The sequence below is a fragment of the Falco peregrinus genome, chromosome 3 (genome assembly GCF_023634155.1).
Source record: "Falco peregrinus isolate bFalPer1 chromosome 3, bFalPer1.pri, whole genome shotgun sequence".
Lineage (NCBI taxonomy): Eukaryota > Metazoa > Chordata > Aves > Falconiformes > Falconidae > Falco > Falco peregrinus.
Window position 1 is genome coordinate 29,826,215 of NC_073723.1, and position 18,924 is coordinate 29,845,138.

Consider the following 18,924-nt stretch of genomic DNA (forward strand, 5'->3'; position numbering starts at 1 on the left):
AACCTTATTCTTGAATAATGACTATTATCAAACATGTACAAAGCAACTATTTTGCGATAATGTCTGAAAAATACTAATCCAGGGCTTGGGCTGAAATATCTTTCAAATATGACAAAGACATATTGAACATATTTCATTTTCTTGTCTAAATTTTCACGTCACAACCTAGAGAACAGGTTTGCTCCATACTGAATTCCTCTTATCACAGCAGGGACATTATAAGAGAGCTCAAAATTAAAGAGAGAAGAGAATTCATATTCTCCTTTAATTTATAGACAACCAAACATGAACATAGTTATACTAAACAAAAAAATATACTGTATATATAATTTATTCAAAGCCCAGTCAGGAAAATATATCCAGTTTATTTAAAAGATTAAATACATCTGACAGGTTACCCTCTATACCATGGACAAATACAGAAAAGAAGAATACTATTCAGAGATGATGATCCATCACGTGCACTGCATAACCCTGCTCACTAATGTTGGGCCGAATACTGTATTTAATGCTTCATTAGATTCAATCATACGTGCTCTCGTTTTTCCAATGAGAATTGTTTCTATTTACAAAATGTCCATTTTTCCCAATTTTGGGTGGGGAAAATAATCCCTATGATCACCAGATCTAATATTATATTTTATGTTGTATTTAAGGAATGTTTCTGTATGGTTTAAGTGGTTTTTACTCCAGAAATAAAAAGCACTTTTGAGGGTGGGGGGAGATGGGAAGAGGCGGTCAGCCTCTGATTTATTCAGATTATTCTGGTATCTAACAATTTTCAGATTATACTTTACTTCCCTGTATGGTTTGTATCATATTATTAGAACATGGTCTTTTTTCCTCTGGCATGACAGTTAGTTATCAACACTGAATTCAAAAGGATGTCTCTCAAACTCCAATCAGCCTGACTCCTTTTACGTCCAACTATTCTCCCAAGATTTCTGGACATGAGGCAGTACAGTCAAAACTACTTCTCCAGCCTGGCACTGATGCCAGCAAATGGCCCAAGAAGCTGTACAGAAACAGATGATGCACATGGACTAAGAGTGGAAGAGTTAGCAGATGCAGGCAGACTCTTACTGCGCCAACCATAAGGACATTTTTTTGTGACTCCACATCTCTTCAGTTCTCACTGTCAGGGCCCCACTCCTACATGCATAACCATGCAACTTTCTCATTAAGTTCAGGTAGTACAATCCAGAAATGATTAGCTATTCTGCTTGCAACCATAAAAGATCAAATCTGTAAATCTCCTGGAGAATGAACCACGTGTGGTTTGGTGGGTTTTTTTCCAGATCTGTATTTTCAAGATGAAGTAGACGTCGGGAATTAGGAAAACACTTAGGAAAACTAGACTTTGCATTAATTTGCTCTGGTGTAAAATGGAGCTCAGTATTAACAATGAGGCAGAAGATTGTCTGAATGGAAACTCAGGACTTCAGTCAGCAAATTACTTGAGTCCAGCAATAGTTTCCTAACCGAACCAGCTGCAAGATTAGAGCAACACCTAGAATCTTCTCTCTCAGACACTTCAGAAAAACATTTTTTTTTCTTTTCAAAATGCCTTTTCCTCTACTGAAGAGTGTAAATCACATTAAGATTAAGAATTTAAAATATTTAGCTATCGAATTAAACGATACTTCCACTATAATCCTACCACGGCATTCTCAAATAGATTTAGTACTCCATGTGATACTGAGAATGTGAGGATACCTCAAATATACAGTATTTCTGTTTGAAGTTGCTGTTATATACAGATTTGCAACACTAAATGCTGACATATAAGTAGGATATTTTTAACTATTCAATAGAACTGAAGAGTTTCACAATGCACTGATTTACTTGTATCAATTTTCGGTATTTCTGCCACCTTACACAACAAGTACATACACGAGTATCATGCACATATTACTTCTATTTCAGTGCACAGGTAAAAGGAAAATGAAATCGGCTCATACAGCACAGAAGTGATTAAATGGTCTAAAAGTGACTAATGGTTCCTGCAGTACTAATTTCTATATGATTTGCAGATTTTTGATAAAAATACAGATTGTTTTTGAGAAGCTTCATAGCACATAAAGAAAATTAATGTTTCCAAAGTTAGACACCCTGAAGATAATCTGTCCAAAATAATTTTCGGTTTGGTCAGCTATAGGTATATGTCTTAGTTTGGTGCTCACCACTGGGGTTATCTAACTGAATTAAAGAAAAAAAAATTAATAAACTGCTAAGATTCTAACCTGCTTTGTCTAATCCTGGCTGCGAACTCTTGCTTTCTACATGAAACAACTATTCAGTCACTTAATAATGGCACAAGTTTATTTTGTGATCACAAATGACTATTTTTAACATGTAAAGGAACTTCTGTGGGAACTTCAGGAGAGTAATGTTTTGGTGGAAGGGGACAATGTGGTTGACTATTCACTCTGTGTATTTAAGACTGCATCCTAAACCATACAATTGAAACTTTTAGCACATTTGTGTGTATTATAACCAGAACATTGGAATCTTGGGAGTGACCGGTAGCTTCTTTTTAATCTATTACAGAGCTGAAACATGAAAATCTCTGATAAAAAAAATAATCCATTTAGGTACAAATATATATTTAGATCTTAGTTTCTGCATTAAAAAAAAAAAAGGAAATACTTCATTTAATGCTGGTTTTCATCATTTGTGCCACACTTCTGTTCAGGAGAATACTATTTAATCACTGTTACTAAAATTAAAAAAAAAAAAAAAAGACTAGTCAAAATGCATTTATATTTTAACATCATTTTCAGTGATATCTATTTAGCATTTCACTACAGGAAAATAGCTATGTTCTATGAATCATTTACATCACCAAAGTGGTAGTGAGAGCAATATAATTATAAAACTTGGAAACAGTTTAAACATTATTTGAAAGCAAACAGTTACAGTCCCTTATGCCCATGTTTGGGAAGCATCCAAATGGAAGTTAAAGATGAAACATGGCATTTTTTCAAAATAAGTAGGAGCTATCCCAATATGCTGGCCAACATATATTGCCTCAATTAAAACCATATTTAAATATCCAAATGTGCACCAGCAATAGCTGAGAGCCTATGCCTGTCAGGTTTCCAAAACTCTCTGCAATCATCAGTAAATATCTAGTCACCTTGCTGAAAAATCCTTCTCCACATGCCACAAGTAGAATCAAGGAATTATTTAGGTTGGAAAAGACCATTAAGATCATCACGTCCAACCATTAACCCAGCACTGCCAAGTTCACCACTAAACCATGTCCCTAATCACCACATGTACGCATTTTTTAAACATCTCCAGGGATGGCGGTTCCACCACCTCCATGGGCAGCTTGTTCCACTGCTTGACCACCCTTTCAGTGAAGAACGTTTTCCTAATATCCAATCTAAACCTTCCCCGGTGTAACATGAGGCCATTTCCCCTTGTTCTGTTGCTTGTTACTTGGGAGAAGAGACCGACCCCCACCTGCCTACAGCCTCCTCTCAGGCAGCTGCAGAGAGCAATGAGGTCCCCCTTGAGACTCCTCTACAGGCTAAACACCCCCAGCTCCCTCAGCCGCTCCTCACAAGACCTGTGCTCCAGACCCTTCACCAGCTCCGTTGCCCTTCTCTGGACACGCTCCAGCACCTCAACGTCCCTCTTGCAGTGAGGGGCCCAAAACTGAACCCAGGATTCGAGGGGCAGCCTCACCAGTGCCCAGTACAGGGGGATGATCGCTGCTTTGGTCCTGCTGGCCATACAGTTTCTGATACAGGCCAGGATGCTGTGGGCCCCCTTGCCCCCCCGGGCACACTGCTGGCTCATGCCCAGCCGGCCGTCAGCCAGCTCCCCCAGGCCCTTTTCCCCCAGGCAGCTTCCCAGCCGCTCTGCCCCAGCCTGCAGCGCTGCCTGGGGCTGCTGTGACCCAAGGGCAGGGCCCGGCACTGAGCCTGGTTGAACCTCCTACAACTGGGCTCGGCCCATCGGTCCAGCCTGCCCGGATCCCTCTGCAGAGCCTCCTGCCCTCCAGCAGAGCAACACTCTCCCCCTACTTAGCGTCACCTGCAAACTCACTGAGGGTGTCCTCAATCCCCTTGTCCAGATCATCAATAAAGATATTAAACAGGACTGGAAGTAGAAAAGGTGAATGCATTTTCATAAATATATGAAGGATAGCCACGTTATCCTACACTGTGATTGAAACAGAAGTTATCAGTTGAATCCACATTTACATATTTATTTTTTTTCATACCAGAAGTTTTAAATATGACTTTTTAGTGGAGCCGAAGTGAACACAGATCCTATGGAACACACATGCAAAATAAAAGTAGCAGAAATAATCTCATACCTGCCATTCCCTAACTTTTATATATTCAAAGTGTTTCAAGTTTTAAAAAAATAAAAGGCTTTTTAAGCAACTCTCTTTTTATGTTACTTTTACAGAATTTTCTAGGTTATGTGCTGTTTAAAGACAAGATGGGGAGATTTCTTTCATACACTTTAAAGTGCACATACCCCATATTACCCACCAATCAAGTGTTCAAATCTTCAGTTGCCAGTACTGAAGCACAACCTCCTGTCCCAAGAACTACAAGATCAAGTATACTATCTATAGGCACAACACTTATTTTGAGTTAAAAGAAAAAGTCAGGGAATGAGTTTCTAAAGAAAAAGGTATAAACAGAGGAGAATCAGACCTTCCAAATCCCTCACTTCAGAGATTTCCTAGTGCAATGTCTCAGGTTCCTGCTATTTAGAGTTGAGTCCCAATCTTCAATGTTCAAACTTTGTTCTTACTTTGCCATATTACCAAACTCTTCAGTGATACTATTAAGGAAAGGAAATTGGAAAAAGGCAAAAGCACTTCTATGGCTAAAGACATTACTCAGCTTCCATAGTGCAGCTGAACACTACATCTCAAAGTCAGTCAGGCTTGACAGAAAAGAAGAAATATATTCAGGGAACTTAATTACACAGGCTGACTTCCTAACAACTGATAGGACAGAATGCAGCTTTTTCAATTTTTTTTTTTTAATTTATATATATATATATTTTTACGTATCAATTTTGCAAGTATAATTTTACAAAACTAAATCAATATTTAGTCACCATTTTGGAATTCTAAGGTACACGTGTTGCTGAAGGATTTATGTCATATTGAGAGAATCTGAATGCAATGTAAACAGAGAGATAAAAAACACCTCTTCGCCCAGAAGCATTTGCAGAATTACTCGATGGGAAGTTGAACAAGCTGCCTTATTCCTGCATTGCACAATTACCTTTCTATAATCAGAACTCACTGCTGGTTGCCAGAATTATGCAACCCACCAGAAATTACGTTAATCTAGTTACCGTAGTAGAGTATGTCCCTCCCTGATGCTACTCCCATGGACATGCAATTTATAATTGGAGCCAGTACAGTAACAGACTGCACTTGAGGACAAATTTACTTATCTCTTAGAAAAAGTAGTAAGTGTTGGGATCTTTGTAAGACAGCAGATATAGAGGTGATTCTGGTTTGGAAAAATATTTGATGCTTAACCTAGCTGTAGCCCACAACATTTTGAACTGTGAGGGTAACGAGGGAGGATGGAGCACACACAAGCTGGTAAATGTACAAGACTAAATGCGCTTTAAAAAGAGGGTTTCGCTTTCTCAGATAGGTATTAACTAACTTGCATTTACCACTGTTGCCACCTTGCTCTTCCCCCACACCAACCTCCCAGCCTGAACTGCTTGGCCGTACCACCAAGTACTGTCTCCCACTTGAACTTCTGGTAAAATTAAAAGATGTCTGACATTTCGTTTACTACCATCAACTAATTTCAACATAATAAAAGAGAAAGAAAGGCAGGGAGAAATTGCGTTACCACAAAATACTTCTGCCCACAAGTTCTGTAACTTGGGAAATTTCTAAGTTTAGCCTCACAGGTCAGGCAGTTGAACTGCTATTTTTAATCCAATTTTGAAAACTACAGGACACTACTAGAAAAATTCTTCTAGAAATGTATACTTAAAATTGAATTTTAATTCACCTTACTCCAACATGACTATATTAATACTGTTTTCAGTAACTTACACTATTAGCATTAATTTTTTCCAAGACAAAATAAGTGAATAACCCAGATTTTAAAAGCAATTAAGAGGATATAAATGTTGTGTGCTGCAAGAGCACAGTTCTCAAAAGACCAGAGTCCTGGCAACTATCATAATCCTTTTGAAATTGTGCATATTAAGATTAAAGATCACTTTGTTCCTCTATTCCCACAACTAGTTGGTATGGTAAAAAGATCAGTCCCTTAGTTTTATATGTAACATCTTTAACATTTGCTCTCCTTTCTGTGCGTGTGATTAAATGTAACATTTTGAAATCCCAAAGTTCTGAGAAAAACATAAATCCTTGTCCACAGCTGCTGTTTGACTCTGGAAACACATGCATTTTCTTTTCAAGCATCTACCATCAAAAAATCCCAAAGGACTTGAACTGGAGAACACCTGCATCTCTTCATTTAGTTCCAATAACAGAGTCTAAACTTCAAAATTACAAAAATAGATGCTGTGTTCAGCTGCAGTTACATTCTGCCCCTAATTCCCGTGAACAAAAATGCTAAGAGCATGAAATCATTCAGGCAAGCTCTGTCATCGAGAGGATAAGATTTTTTGCACCAGAAGCCCAGTGGGAACTTGATAGAAAACTGGCAACAATTACAGATAAAGTACATAGTGAAATCCTCAGGGAGAGGAAAGGAAATGTAATAAGATAGATGGGTATAATTTTTACACATTTATACCCAAACCACAAATGCGAATTGTCTTTAATTACTCCAATATATTTAGCATTCTTACTCATCCATTGAGTCAAATCTTTCTAAAATACTTCAAATTAGTTTATGAATTCTCTTTTCAAGTTGTTTGGGTTTTTTATTTATTTACTAGCACAAGCACTCACTTATATTGGAACTGAGAACTTAAAATTACCATTGTTCCAGCTTTAAAATCCAGGCTTTGCAGTGTCCCCAGTCTAAGCAGTCAAAATTAAATTACAAAAAAAAGTCAATAACAGGTTTTTTAAACTGCAAGAAAGGGGGAGTTGGGGGCATTTAGGTGTGTATGCATAAAACCAAACATATGTAAAAACTCTCACCTCCTTTCAAATAAGTTCTAACAGATAGAAATCAGCTGGTTTATGATAGGAAAAAAAATGTTCCTGCTGTTATATTTATGGCACTTTTTTCATGGTCAACGATATGATTTCTCCAGTCTTAAAAATATTTTCAATTCACAAATTATTTTTTCCTGGGGGTGGGGGGAGTGGGAGGAAGAATTGCATGATCTTATCTAAATTTACAACATATTGATAGTGGAGAAAAAATCCAAAAATCTTTGGAAGTTTAAGGGAAATACCACTTAAATAAGAAATACCATCTTTTAAAGTTGAATATTGGCTCTTCAGCCTTCATGCAGCTTGCACAAACCAAAGGAGCCTTCTCACTCTTACTTTGCTCCACTGGGTGTATCAATTTATCACATACAAGCACAACATTAATACAGGTACTTTTGTTTACTCCCTTCTTTCACTGCTGCATTACTGAATATTTAAGCTTATCTCATAAAAAACTTTATTAATTGTATTTCTTACTTCAGTTCCTCTTGATTTATATATGTAAAGCTCTCCATACACCGGCTGTGCACACACTCTGATTATTCAATATGGCAAACCAAATGGAGCTTAATCAGCTCACCTCATCTATTTAACAGCTGCTTATAATTAAATACTAACACCAGCATTCATTCTGAAATCTCCCTATTTCTCTGAAAGGCCAGGTGAAACAAACAAGGTCTGCAGCTTGCTCTGAGGGTTAATAAAGCCAGGGTTATTTCAGAGAAGCAGTAAGAAGACCTTCCCAAGCCCTGGGGTAATAGAATAATCTCCTCTCTTGTATTTATTTTATATGCTGCAGTTTAGATAAAAACCAGTGGATATGCTCCCCAGTCTTTATAGCTATGCACACAGATACCTGGGGCAGTTTTTCATACAACAAAAGTACCCAAAATTAAAAGCACCAGCATGCAAATCTGTATTTAAGGACTGAACAAAATCATGTTTTTATTCTTTGTCCCCAAATACTTCCTCTGCCATAAGTGGATCAGTTTTCCACTGTGCTAATGACATGTTGTGTAATCAAACAGTAAAACACCCATGCTAACAATCAGTATATGCACTTGTTATGCATGACACTTTGCCTGTATATGCTATACATCATACTCTTCAATGCAACCCTTTTTGTAGTTACATTTTCTAGTTTTTTTTCCCTTTGCTGGTTATACTCAATGCAGTATGGCACTACTAGAACCATGTGGGGTTTTCTCCTCTACATTTCAGCAGCAACAACTAAAGGAGCACAACATAAAATACTAGTGCAAAATGCTTTACCACTTAAATAGCAAATACACCCTCAGCCTTTGCAGGGCCTAGAAACAAGCAGTAAGAGGAAGATGCACAACCATCGTGAAAACCATGGATTATATGATTCAAGTGGTACAAGACAGTAGACAGTTGCTGACTTAACAAGGGCAGGAGGAAAGGTCCCCTACCTTCTCCAAGTAAATATACCCTGGTAAGACCCCTTATGCCATTTGTACAACCTCCTCCTTGGCATTTAATATCCCAACGACTGCTCTGATTTTAGACCAACCCATTTCCCATACAACTTCATAGAAGCCTAATAAATTAATTACTCTTCCTTCACTCATTTTTGTATAAGCAATACATTTTCAAAAGTCACTTGCATAGGCATTGTGTTCCAAGATTCTTCCAGAGCACCCAGAAATTCTCCTGCAACTGTTTCTCTTGGTTTTACACACCAAAAGAAATGATATCGCTCAGTCTTAATGGAGGTGGCTAATTTGCAACCCTTCAGCTTTGTACAGCTCCAGTGCACCCCCCTGCCCTACTGCACAGTATGACCAGCAGCTCCACTGACATTGAGTTTGCAAAGTTTTCCGATAAACTCAGTTATTTCCCCCCATATACAAGGATTCAGAGTGCTGGGTGACAACTAACTCGGTCTTCACCAAGCTGTAACTGCTGCCCCCCTTAGCTTTTTTGAGAGCATCAGTTACACAACTGTATATGTACTTTGCAGAATTATCTGACTTGGCCAACCCCGGCCTTTATCTCCAGTGATCTGGTAACAATGAACACTTCTGGATGATTTTTCTCACCCCTCCTGGAAAGCTTTTTTCATTCTTTCTGCAAGCAGGTTGCACTAAGCTTTTCTCTGTAGTTCAAATTCCTATTCCAGAACATCGTATCCAAAATTATTAGGATAAATTGCTCAAATAGCACTACTTCAGTACTGCACAATCATCTCCAGTAGTACAGCTTTAAACAACCCTTTTAATCCCGAGGCATAAGTTGAATTTGCTGTCAAATTATCCAATATAGCTTTCTTAATTCCCAGAAGTGACTGCAACTGACAGCAAAAGCATTTTTATGCTCTCAAATCACTTCATGCTTTCTCTCCATGTAATTTTCACAGTCATAATGAAAAGGATAGCCATATCTCCTGTATTTAATTGCCTCAATTCCTTCAGCAAGTCTTTGAAAGCAAAGGCTTTTATTAACTCCCTCATCCTTTGTACAGAACCTGAGTTAATTTAAACATTAATATTTCTAGTTTAATTTATATTTTTAAAAATTGTCACTCACAGGTGCCATCTTACAGATCTAGAAAAGCAGAGCTACAGTCTGAGCATGCACGTTAGCAACTACCACTGACTGCACACACTCAATACAACTTTCCTGAGGCATTATGGGGGTGAGTGAAGTGTCCAGTAAATTTTCAGTTCTAAAATCTTAGCATTTCATATATATATATATATTTATAAAAAAATATATCTCCATCCCTCTACAAAACAGGTAGATCATACAAACCAATTTTCTGCCTCTCAAAGTCCCTGCATGTGAGTCTGGCCAGCACTTCATTTGCCAGTGCCTCAGCTGTTACGGGCATCTCGTGTCACAACCTACCAAGTACTCTACTATCTAACCGGACTTTCCATAATATTGATGAGCTAAAATGTATGAAATCACTGTGACCTGTAACAAAGACAATAATTCTGTAGTATAGGTAACTATGCACAGCTCCTTTAAAATGTAATTAATATTCTAAGACAGAAGTCAGAAAATTAAACAAAAAGTCCTGGAAAAGGGCAGAAAACATAATATTCAATGAAATTAACAAATATCAACATTTAAAAGCTACTTATGTGACACAACAGGTGCAACAGATTCTTGCTTTTTTTAAAAAACAGATGTGAATAATTCAGAGACTTGAATCATTAATTTCTTTTCAGTAACGTATTAGGTGCAGGAACTTAAGATAACTGTTATAAAAACATTGCCATAAACATTTCCAACATGATGCTCTCCAAGAAACATAAAGTACAGTTACTGAAAAAATAACCTAACAACTGCTGGAGTGCACAGTGCTTACAAATATTTACTTTGCATAAGAATCAAATGTTGCTTACATATGCACATAAAAATTACAAAGACTGTAATAAATTCACTGTTACTTTTCAGACTAATAACATTCAACAACCATTACACATGAAAAAAATTACAGGCAAAAAAAGCATGCACGCTTGTCAGTTTACTATTGTATTTCATAATATTGGGTTTTTTCCCTGTATTTGATTCCACTCTTCACATTGTAACAGGATAAACTTTTAAAAACCACAAAAGCATGATCATTAGAATGCACCATACTGACAGCAAAACCTAGATTCATGTGCATTTCACAAACTACATTATACTTATTTTAAACCAGATACACCTCATCCTTATCAATGTTGCTCAAAACAGACCGATGTTTTGTTTAAAGCCCAAAGAAACCACAAGAATGTCCGGTAAGAGTATTTACACCCACAAAATCAACAACTCTGTAAATATTAACTTTTTTTTCATTTAAATCCACCACGACACCAAGTTTGATGACAGCGAATGTGTGCTCTGTAGCATTTTAAAAATTACTTTTTTATTATTAACAAATTTTATGATAAAAAATTCTAAATATAAGTTATCCTGCAAATTTATATGAAACATTTTGAATTCAGTATGTCAACTTCCGTATATGAAGCTGAACTCAACAAATGAAGGGAAGAAAGAACTAAACTAGTATTTTCAACATGGATCCTGCCCGCCAAAGAAAGTTAACAAAAGTTTCTGTATTAATGAAAGGCAACCAAAGTCAATGAAACATTCCTTGTTGAAGAACACGTGCATCAAAACGCTGCTTTTAGGTTTTGTGTCTCACAGCGAGCTAGAGTTATAATGTCTGCAGTATGTGAAAAAGATACTTTGGCATTTGGTACATTTCATGTCAAGCCCCTCTTTTGAAAATTACATTGGATAGGAAAAATGTAATGCGATACCAGCTTAACAAGAGTTTTGCACTTACCAGAATTATGGCAGTAGTCCATATACTGTGGAATTTGAATTGTAAAGGCTACCAAATCTGGAGCTAAGAGAGATTCTGGCTTTCTGCTCTCATTGAGCCATTTACTGCTGTGTAAGTCTCTGGTGTCAGAAGGGCCTTGAATTAAAGGAATCAGCTTCTCTTTTCCACCATCACCTAAGATAAAGATTACACTCCTTACAGCTTTTACTGTAACAAGATAAATTTTCAACAGATAAACATTCACTAGTCCAAAGAGAACAGCTATTAACGTTGTAAGTACAGAATTCAAAGAGGAAACAGTAAGAGCCATCTCATGCAAACTATTAAACAACTTCCTTAATGTTATCTTGTAAATGTTGTTACATCCAGGAGGATTTCAAATAAAGTAATCAATTCTCTTTACAACAGTAATTTCCATCCCAACTTTAAAAAATTAGTGTATTTAACTCTAAATTGAGTTCATGGTGATTTTTTAAAAATATTATTTTTATAACGTTGCTGATATTAGCTGCCTTCATATATGAAAAGATCACAGACATTGACTGGAAAAGTTCCTGTATGCTCTTCGAGAAAAAATTTATTACAGAAATTTAAAAACTGTTTACCAAAGAGCCCTCAAAAACTTCACACGCAAAATACATACTTATACCTTTATAGAAAATGACACTTTAAAAAATAAAAAGGAATACATGGAAATTACACTACAAATAAAGCAAAATGCAACTACTCTGTGTAATACAAAAATGCAGAGTTATTCCAGCCTCTTTGGTGCTTTTAGATTAATATTTGTCCCAGCAGAAAAAAACCCAGTATCTTTATTTTTTTGTTCAGTGTAAAAATTGACTATTCTGGGGCCAGACTGGATCATCCTGGCACACTTAACAATAATAATAAAATACCCCAAAACAGAATACAAAAAAACCTCTCTGATTCATAGGAACAATGAGTAAATTCTTGTTTCAGTAACTCTCCTTGTAAAAAGCAAGGCCAATTCTCCTATACAGGCAATAAAGTTTTACATGGTCCAGCTGCACATACCTGGGGCTTTGGCACAAATTTTTATTGATCCCACGGTCCCAGAGGCACATTTGACCAATGATGTGCCGCAGTACTTCAATTCAACATTCTGGATTGAGCCCTCAAGAGTTGGCAGGGGATTCTTAGATTTCACACCTAATAAAAGAAAACTGCAAATGTACTAGCTTGTTGAATTTAAATATTTTTATATTCCTTCACCAAGGCATTTAAACTTAATTATACTTTAATTATCTACCTTAGATGTTCTTATGGCATTTTTGTTGTGATTCACAGTTTTTAAATGGAAATGAGAGAATGCTGTATATGGGCATTTTAATACAAATATTTGTGCATAATACGTATATATATATATAAAATACTGTGAGGAAAACACACAAGGCCACTTAGAAATTGGAATAATAAATATGGATATATACACTTACACACACTTTTGTTTTCACTTTATAAGTGCCACCTCGACTACCCTCTTTCATGTTTTTATTATGACGCTTTCGTTTCAGGATCTTAAAATGTCTGTTTTCAGCTTAGACAACAACATTTTACTCAGTAGCAACATAAAGCATTAAATCCATGCAGCTGAACGGCACAGAAGGCCAACAGCACACTTGCCATTTTTCAACGGAAACTGGAGTTCAAACCTTGCCTTAGGTCACAAGTGGAAATCAGTTTGGTGGTCTTTCCTCAGCCCCCATTTGTGCACACCAGAAAACTACCACACCGGTTGGAAGGAACCAGTGCTATTGGCAGTCACTTCTGAAGAGCTGCCTAGAACCGTGGCGGCAGGCAGCAGGGGATCTTACAAGTCAGGACTGAGATATGTTGGCAGAGTCCAAGGGCAGCCCCCAAAACAGCCCCAGAGCATGGGTGGAGGGAGCCAGCCCTCCTATTCTGCACAGCGCTGCCTAGCAGGAAAAAAATACATAAATTTACTTGCAAATTAGAAATAAATAGTTTCAACAACTGTAAGTAGTATGAAAGGAAAACCTAACAGAAGTTACCATTTTTTTAATGTTTTTTCCCCTCATGCAAAAGTCAGTTGGAATTTGTCAGCAAATATGACCAGCAGTTTGTTAGTTATGCAAACATTAGTATAATAATGGAACTGTTTTCTTGCATATGTAATTATATAGCATTTGTTCCGAAATCCATAATTATGCAAGGCAAGTATTATGGAATATCAGAAGAGAAAAAATTAAAAGCATTTTGATATGTATTTCAAGATACTTAAAGAAACTGAGTACCTTTTTTATAGAACTCAGTTTTTTGCACAATCACTTGAAGGCATAACGCAAAGAACAACCTTCAATATATTAACTAGTAAAAAAATATTCCTAAAAATTTACAGGAAACAGAAGATTTAGGATTAAAGCTAGTAGTTCTGCTTTGTTCTCTGTGCCTATTTGAGTTCCTAAACCCTGAAGTGTATTTGGTAGTGCATATAGAATCATTTGGTAAGCAGACTTCCTGATATATATTTAAGTTTTGTTCTGGTAAGACAATAAAATAATTTTTCAATAAAAAGTACTTTCCAAGGTAGGAAGAGAGAAGCAGCATATGAAGGAACACATGGCATTCAGTAAACCAGACTGCCATGTGAAAACTAGGTTCCACATTCTGTCCATACTTACTCATCAAAATTCAACCTGTCTTCTGTGTTTAAGGTATACCCAGCCTTCGCCCAGTTTGTGACTCAGGCAGGCTTCAGGCTCAGAGAAAACGCGCACTGCCACCCTTTCCTGTGCCTGCTACTACAATACCCCATGAGTTCTCAGTCTGAAAGATCAACTACTAGTTTTAGTCTCTGTGAATACACCCTCGTTCTCAGTCTTGCCTGGGGTAAGCTGCTTTTAAAGCTGAAAATCCTCTTTGATCTAAGGCGTGGTATCAGGCACAACGCATGAATTTGTCAAAAGCAGATAGGGTATCTGTAGGCATTTCCTGGTCTTGGCTCTGCCTCTTTATACTTCCTATAAATTTGTGCTAATAGAGGCCATTGTATGGGGGAAACAAAAAAAAAAAAAAAAAAAAAGAGAGAGAGAGAAGGGGGGGGGGGGAGGGGGAACCCTGTCTTTTCCCCTGTCTTTTGCCTATTCCAAAACTAAGATTATAAAATACTGTCAGTAGCAGCCAAGATCACAGTCAAAGCAAAACAAATGTAAGTTCATAATCTGACCCTCATCTTTCAAGTCTTCTCAAAACTGGTAGCTTCTTGCTGTTTTCATATTTCAGCAACTCTCTTATGCCTCAAAATACAAGGTGTTATGTCCGATACATTTCTGTCACTTCACCATGTAAGATTAAGTACTTTTAAAGCTAAGTATTTTCCATATCCTGGAGTCCACCTTTAGATGCATTACCCTGGACAACCCCTCTGCATTAAGACTAGAAGTTTTCAAGTCTGTTACATGTGTAACAAACACATTTTGTACTTGAAAACAAGGAACCAAGTTTCAAGTGATCATGCTCCCTCTTTGTTTCTGTTCAGTCCTACTCCCTCACCAAATAACTTCTGGACTCATTGAATTTCAGCAAGGTATGGCAGTGTTACCAAAGATATTTATTTCCTATATTCTTCATGAAAACGCATGGATATTTCTCCTGTTACCTGACCAGTCAGCATGTGTATGACAGTCAGCAAAGCACAGCTCAAACTAGCCAGTGCGCTGTTTTTCACCCAGCCAGAGTTAGGGATCGTGATGGCAATCTAGGAAAGCTGAATGCCTCTGCCTTGAAGAAACCTACAAACCCTCAATATGTTACCATATAAGTAACAATTATTTTTTAATGCATACAAAGTAGTAACTGATAGCAGTAATAAGCTATTTCTTTGTGGAACACCTGTTAGGGTGATATGATGAACGCTTTCTCAGTTGTTTTCAATTATTTGAAAAGAAAATAAAAAAGCATTAGGAAGACACAGCATAATCATGGCCCTCATTTTCTACGTTGGTTTTCTACATCCTGCTCTCAGTTTTAACACCTGATAAACACAGCACACCACAGTAATGAAGAAGTTGCAAGAAATATTAATTCTGCTCAGGTATCACAGCTCTGGACCGAGGGATACACAGAAAACCCATTTATTAAATATTAAAATCCTATACAGCACATACAATAAAGAATAAGGAACTTAGGATGTCTAACTAGACTTTCACCATGAAGACGACAAACACCTGAACCTAAGGTGACTCCCCTTGCCTAGGTACAAGTCTCTTTGTCAAAGTGCAGAAAGTTTAGAGACTTTTGGTGAACCATGTATAACGAGTATGTTTAATATAGAGAAACAGCACATCTTCAGTCTCTGAACTTTTTTGGAAATTATGAACCATCCCTCATAAATTTGTCAAATTGACAAGCTGCTCTGTACAGAAGAAAGAAGCCTTGTTTCCTACGTAGACCTCTGACTATCTGCAGTTTCCATCCCTGTAATGTTAGTTCTTCCCAAATATTGTTCCTTATTATCTTTCGTTATGATAATACCATTATAAAATCAAAGTCTCAACAGTTGTACACATAGTGAAAATACACCTTACATAGTTAATATCAGCAAACAAATGTTTAAGCAAGTGAAGACTAAGGCTTCCTTCCCTCCCCTCAATGTTTATAAACTTTTCAAAGTTGGGTCTTCTTCAGGAATTGATTGATCAGGAAGATGTTAAAACCCCTAGAAATGTTCCATGCCTCCAAATACTACCACAAATTCAATATTATTCAATATATATAGTATAATAGTGTTGTTCAGACAAACATTTCAGGAGATTTTAGTTAAGACACTGAGTTTGAACTCAAAGAAGAACCAGGGAAACCAAATCTATCGTTTCCAACAGCAACATTATCCAAATTCAAAGTCCTGTGAAAGAAGCATGAGAAAGCCTTATTTCCAAGGTGGATGACAACAAAATAGAATTTTTGCTGTACTCGTTCTTCTGGAATCAAACTTTCAAAAGCAACACTGATTTACTTGACTTTGTTGCTCAGTGTAGTCAAAACTGGAGAAGAGAGCAACAACGGTAGTTTTTCCATACACCTCATATTTCCTTTAGCTAATTTATTATTTTTGTCAGGAACATAGTAATTAAAGACTTTATGGAGACAGATACATATACCTGTCTCCACCAAATATAAGCTACAGCTGCTTTCAGATAAAAATGACAATTTCTTAGTTGCGTGATTTTCATACTGGAAACATCTCGCTCTATTTGCAGTAAGAATCAAGTGTTTCCTTCCTGATATGTAACTACATTTATAGCTGGTTATCAGTCTAGTTCAGTTGAGACTATCACATAAATACAACATATCACCAAAGACCTAAAAAGCTGTTGTTTCCATACTGCAGAACCCAAAAGTAGGCATAAAGATTTTCAAACTTAAATTCTACTATGCCTTGACAAATTTACACCTTGTGCACACTAGCTTGCTTTAATTTTAACTCCAAGTGCAAAGAGCCATTCTGTTCTACAAACATGCACAGAAGTATCACACCATTGACAAAGGTTCTCCCACACTTTAAAGCAGGCATTCACATCCTCCCCCCAACTTTTCTGGTCATGGCTTTGGTCCTCTCCATGTACATAACCCACCTACACAGCTTGCCCCAAGTCCCTGCATTCAGTGATGTTCTATGTGCAACCAGAAGGGAATTAACCTCCTATCTAAGGCCTGAAGACAGGTCAAAATTGTGTTTCTATAGATCAGTCCAGCATTTCTGCTTACAAGTCTATTAATGCTAAGCAATCATTGAATTCAAGGCGTGTTTAAAAAAAGTGACCCAATTAGTCATTGTACTAGTGGCCAATACATCTTTTATTAATTTGCTCATAATAAAGTAAATTTGCATTGATTAATGGAAAAACCAGCAGACAAAAATCTAAACTTATCAATAGAAAAGACAGGAAACCAGCAAAAGAGGTGTGGTACTGATTCTGAGGACAAGAGTCAGGACTGTGTGCCGCCAAACCCCTGAAATATAATAAATAATCCTTTAGAAAGATCAGAAAAGAGAGAACTGCAAAATATGAAATAGGAAATGAATAAGGCATGACTAAAACTTCTAGAAGCAGCTCCACATGAATTCTCCCCATATTTAGGTTATGGCCTTAGAAGGAAAAATTTCAGTATTTAAAGCATGAAGTACCAATAAACTATGGTTTGGCAACATGGTATAGTAAAAGACTGTCACATACATGTCAAAATGATTTCAAACTCAGTAAAAAGATCAATCCATGAATAAAAGCAAGGAGCTATTATCCAAATGAAGTAACATTTAGGCCTCAGTCTTACTGGAATCAAGAAAAAAAATCCAATTATTTTCACAGAAACATATATTTAAGTTTTACATAACTAACACAGAAAAGCTAGTAAGAAAATCTAAGCATAAGAGAAATGTCATTTCTTTCACGAGAGAGATTCATTTGCATTTGATCCCTGCTTAAGGAGGGCCCTCAGTGAAAACTTTGGAAAGTCTCTACTGGACTTGGTTAGAGAGATGACACTTCTGAGGAACTTGAAGATAAAACCAAACTTAATTCCTTCCTCCTTGCAGTCTGAACATAATAGAAGCCATAAAGAGCAGCTCTAACTGGCATCAGTCCTACTTCTCACATTCAAATCACTGGGGGAACATGAGCTTTCACGTTCTTTATTGCAGTAAAACAGCAGCAGCATAGGAACTTCAACATGTCTTTGAATCACTGTGCTTCCTCACACACAGCACTTGAAGGGAAAACACTAGGGTTTTATGTTGGGGATTTTTTTTCCCCTCTTTTTTTTGGTGTGTGAGTGTTTGTTGTTGTGTTGTGGTTTGGGGGGGGGTGGGGGGGGGGTGGGGGGGTAGTGGTATTTTTTTTTTGTTTTAAATTGGAAAAATGGAGGGTTTTTTTCAAACGTAGAAGCCAGGTTATAAATACTTCCTCAGTTTTTTCTGTAGTCAAACTAAATCTTTGTGATGGAGCTCCACAAACATCTTTACTGTGTTCACAATTACACATTTTTAATCTGTCACTATATTTTGCAGCCCCAACATAGACGCTCACAGGCTACTGTTTTCTTTCATCTTCAAAACAGTAATTCAGGCAGCTTATTTTAAGCAGGAGTCAAGGGACATGTCTAATTTTTTTTTTTCCTAACTCAGCTTTATTTACCATTACTATTGCTATTCTGATTATCATAATTATTTTCTTGTAACTGTGTCAAGCAGTTTTCAGTCTACATACCACTATTCAAAGAAACTGTTATTTCATCCCCACGCACTCCCAAGACCTAACAGGGATGTAACAACAGGATTATGGTTGACTTGTTTTGCCTGTAATGTAAATTGGACAGATTTTCTTCTGTCTTAAGCTTCTTGTGACAGAGTTCCACACCTAAATGAAACCTGTCCTAAAAAATAATTCTGCTTTCATTTTCTCTTCAACTATGGTACTCAAAGAAAAGTAAA

The 18,924-nt window shown here is 36.9% G+C and overlaps 1 protein-coding gene across 9 annotated transcripts in view; it reads right to left on the reverse strand.

Moving 5' to 3' along the window:
• VPS13B (vacuolar protein sorting 13 homolog B) overlaps window positions 1-18,924 on the reverse strand; it is a 478,583-nt gene that overhangs the window by 313,743 nt on the left and 145,916 nt on the right. For all 9 annotated transcript variants that reach the window (XR_008746679.1, XM_055800741.1, XM_055800742.1 and 6 more), the window contains 2 exons: window positions 12,489-12,623; window positions 11,451-11,624 (listed from right to left, as the gene is read on the reverse strand). Coding sequence is in view for 8 of the 9 variants with exons in the window: in XM_055800741.1 (XP_055656716.1) it covers window positions 11,451-11,624; window positions 12,489-12,623 (309 nt within the window). In the remaining variant the exon portion in view is untranslated. The remainder of the gene's footprint in view (window positions 1-11,450; window positions 11,625-12,488; window positions 12,624-18,924) is intronic.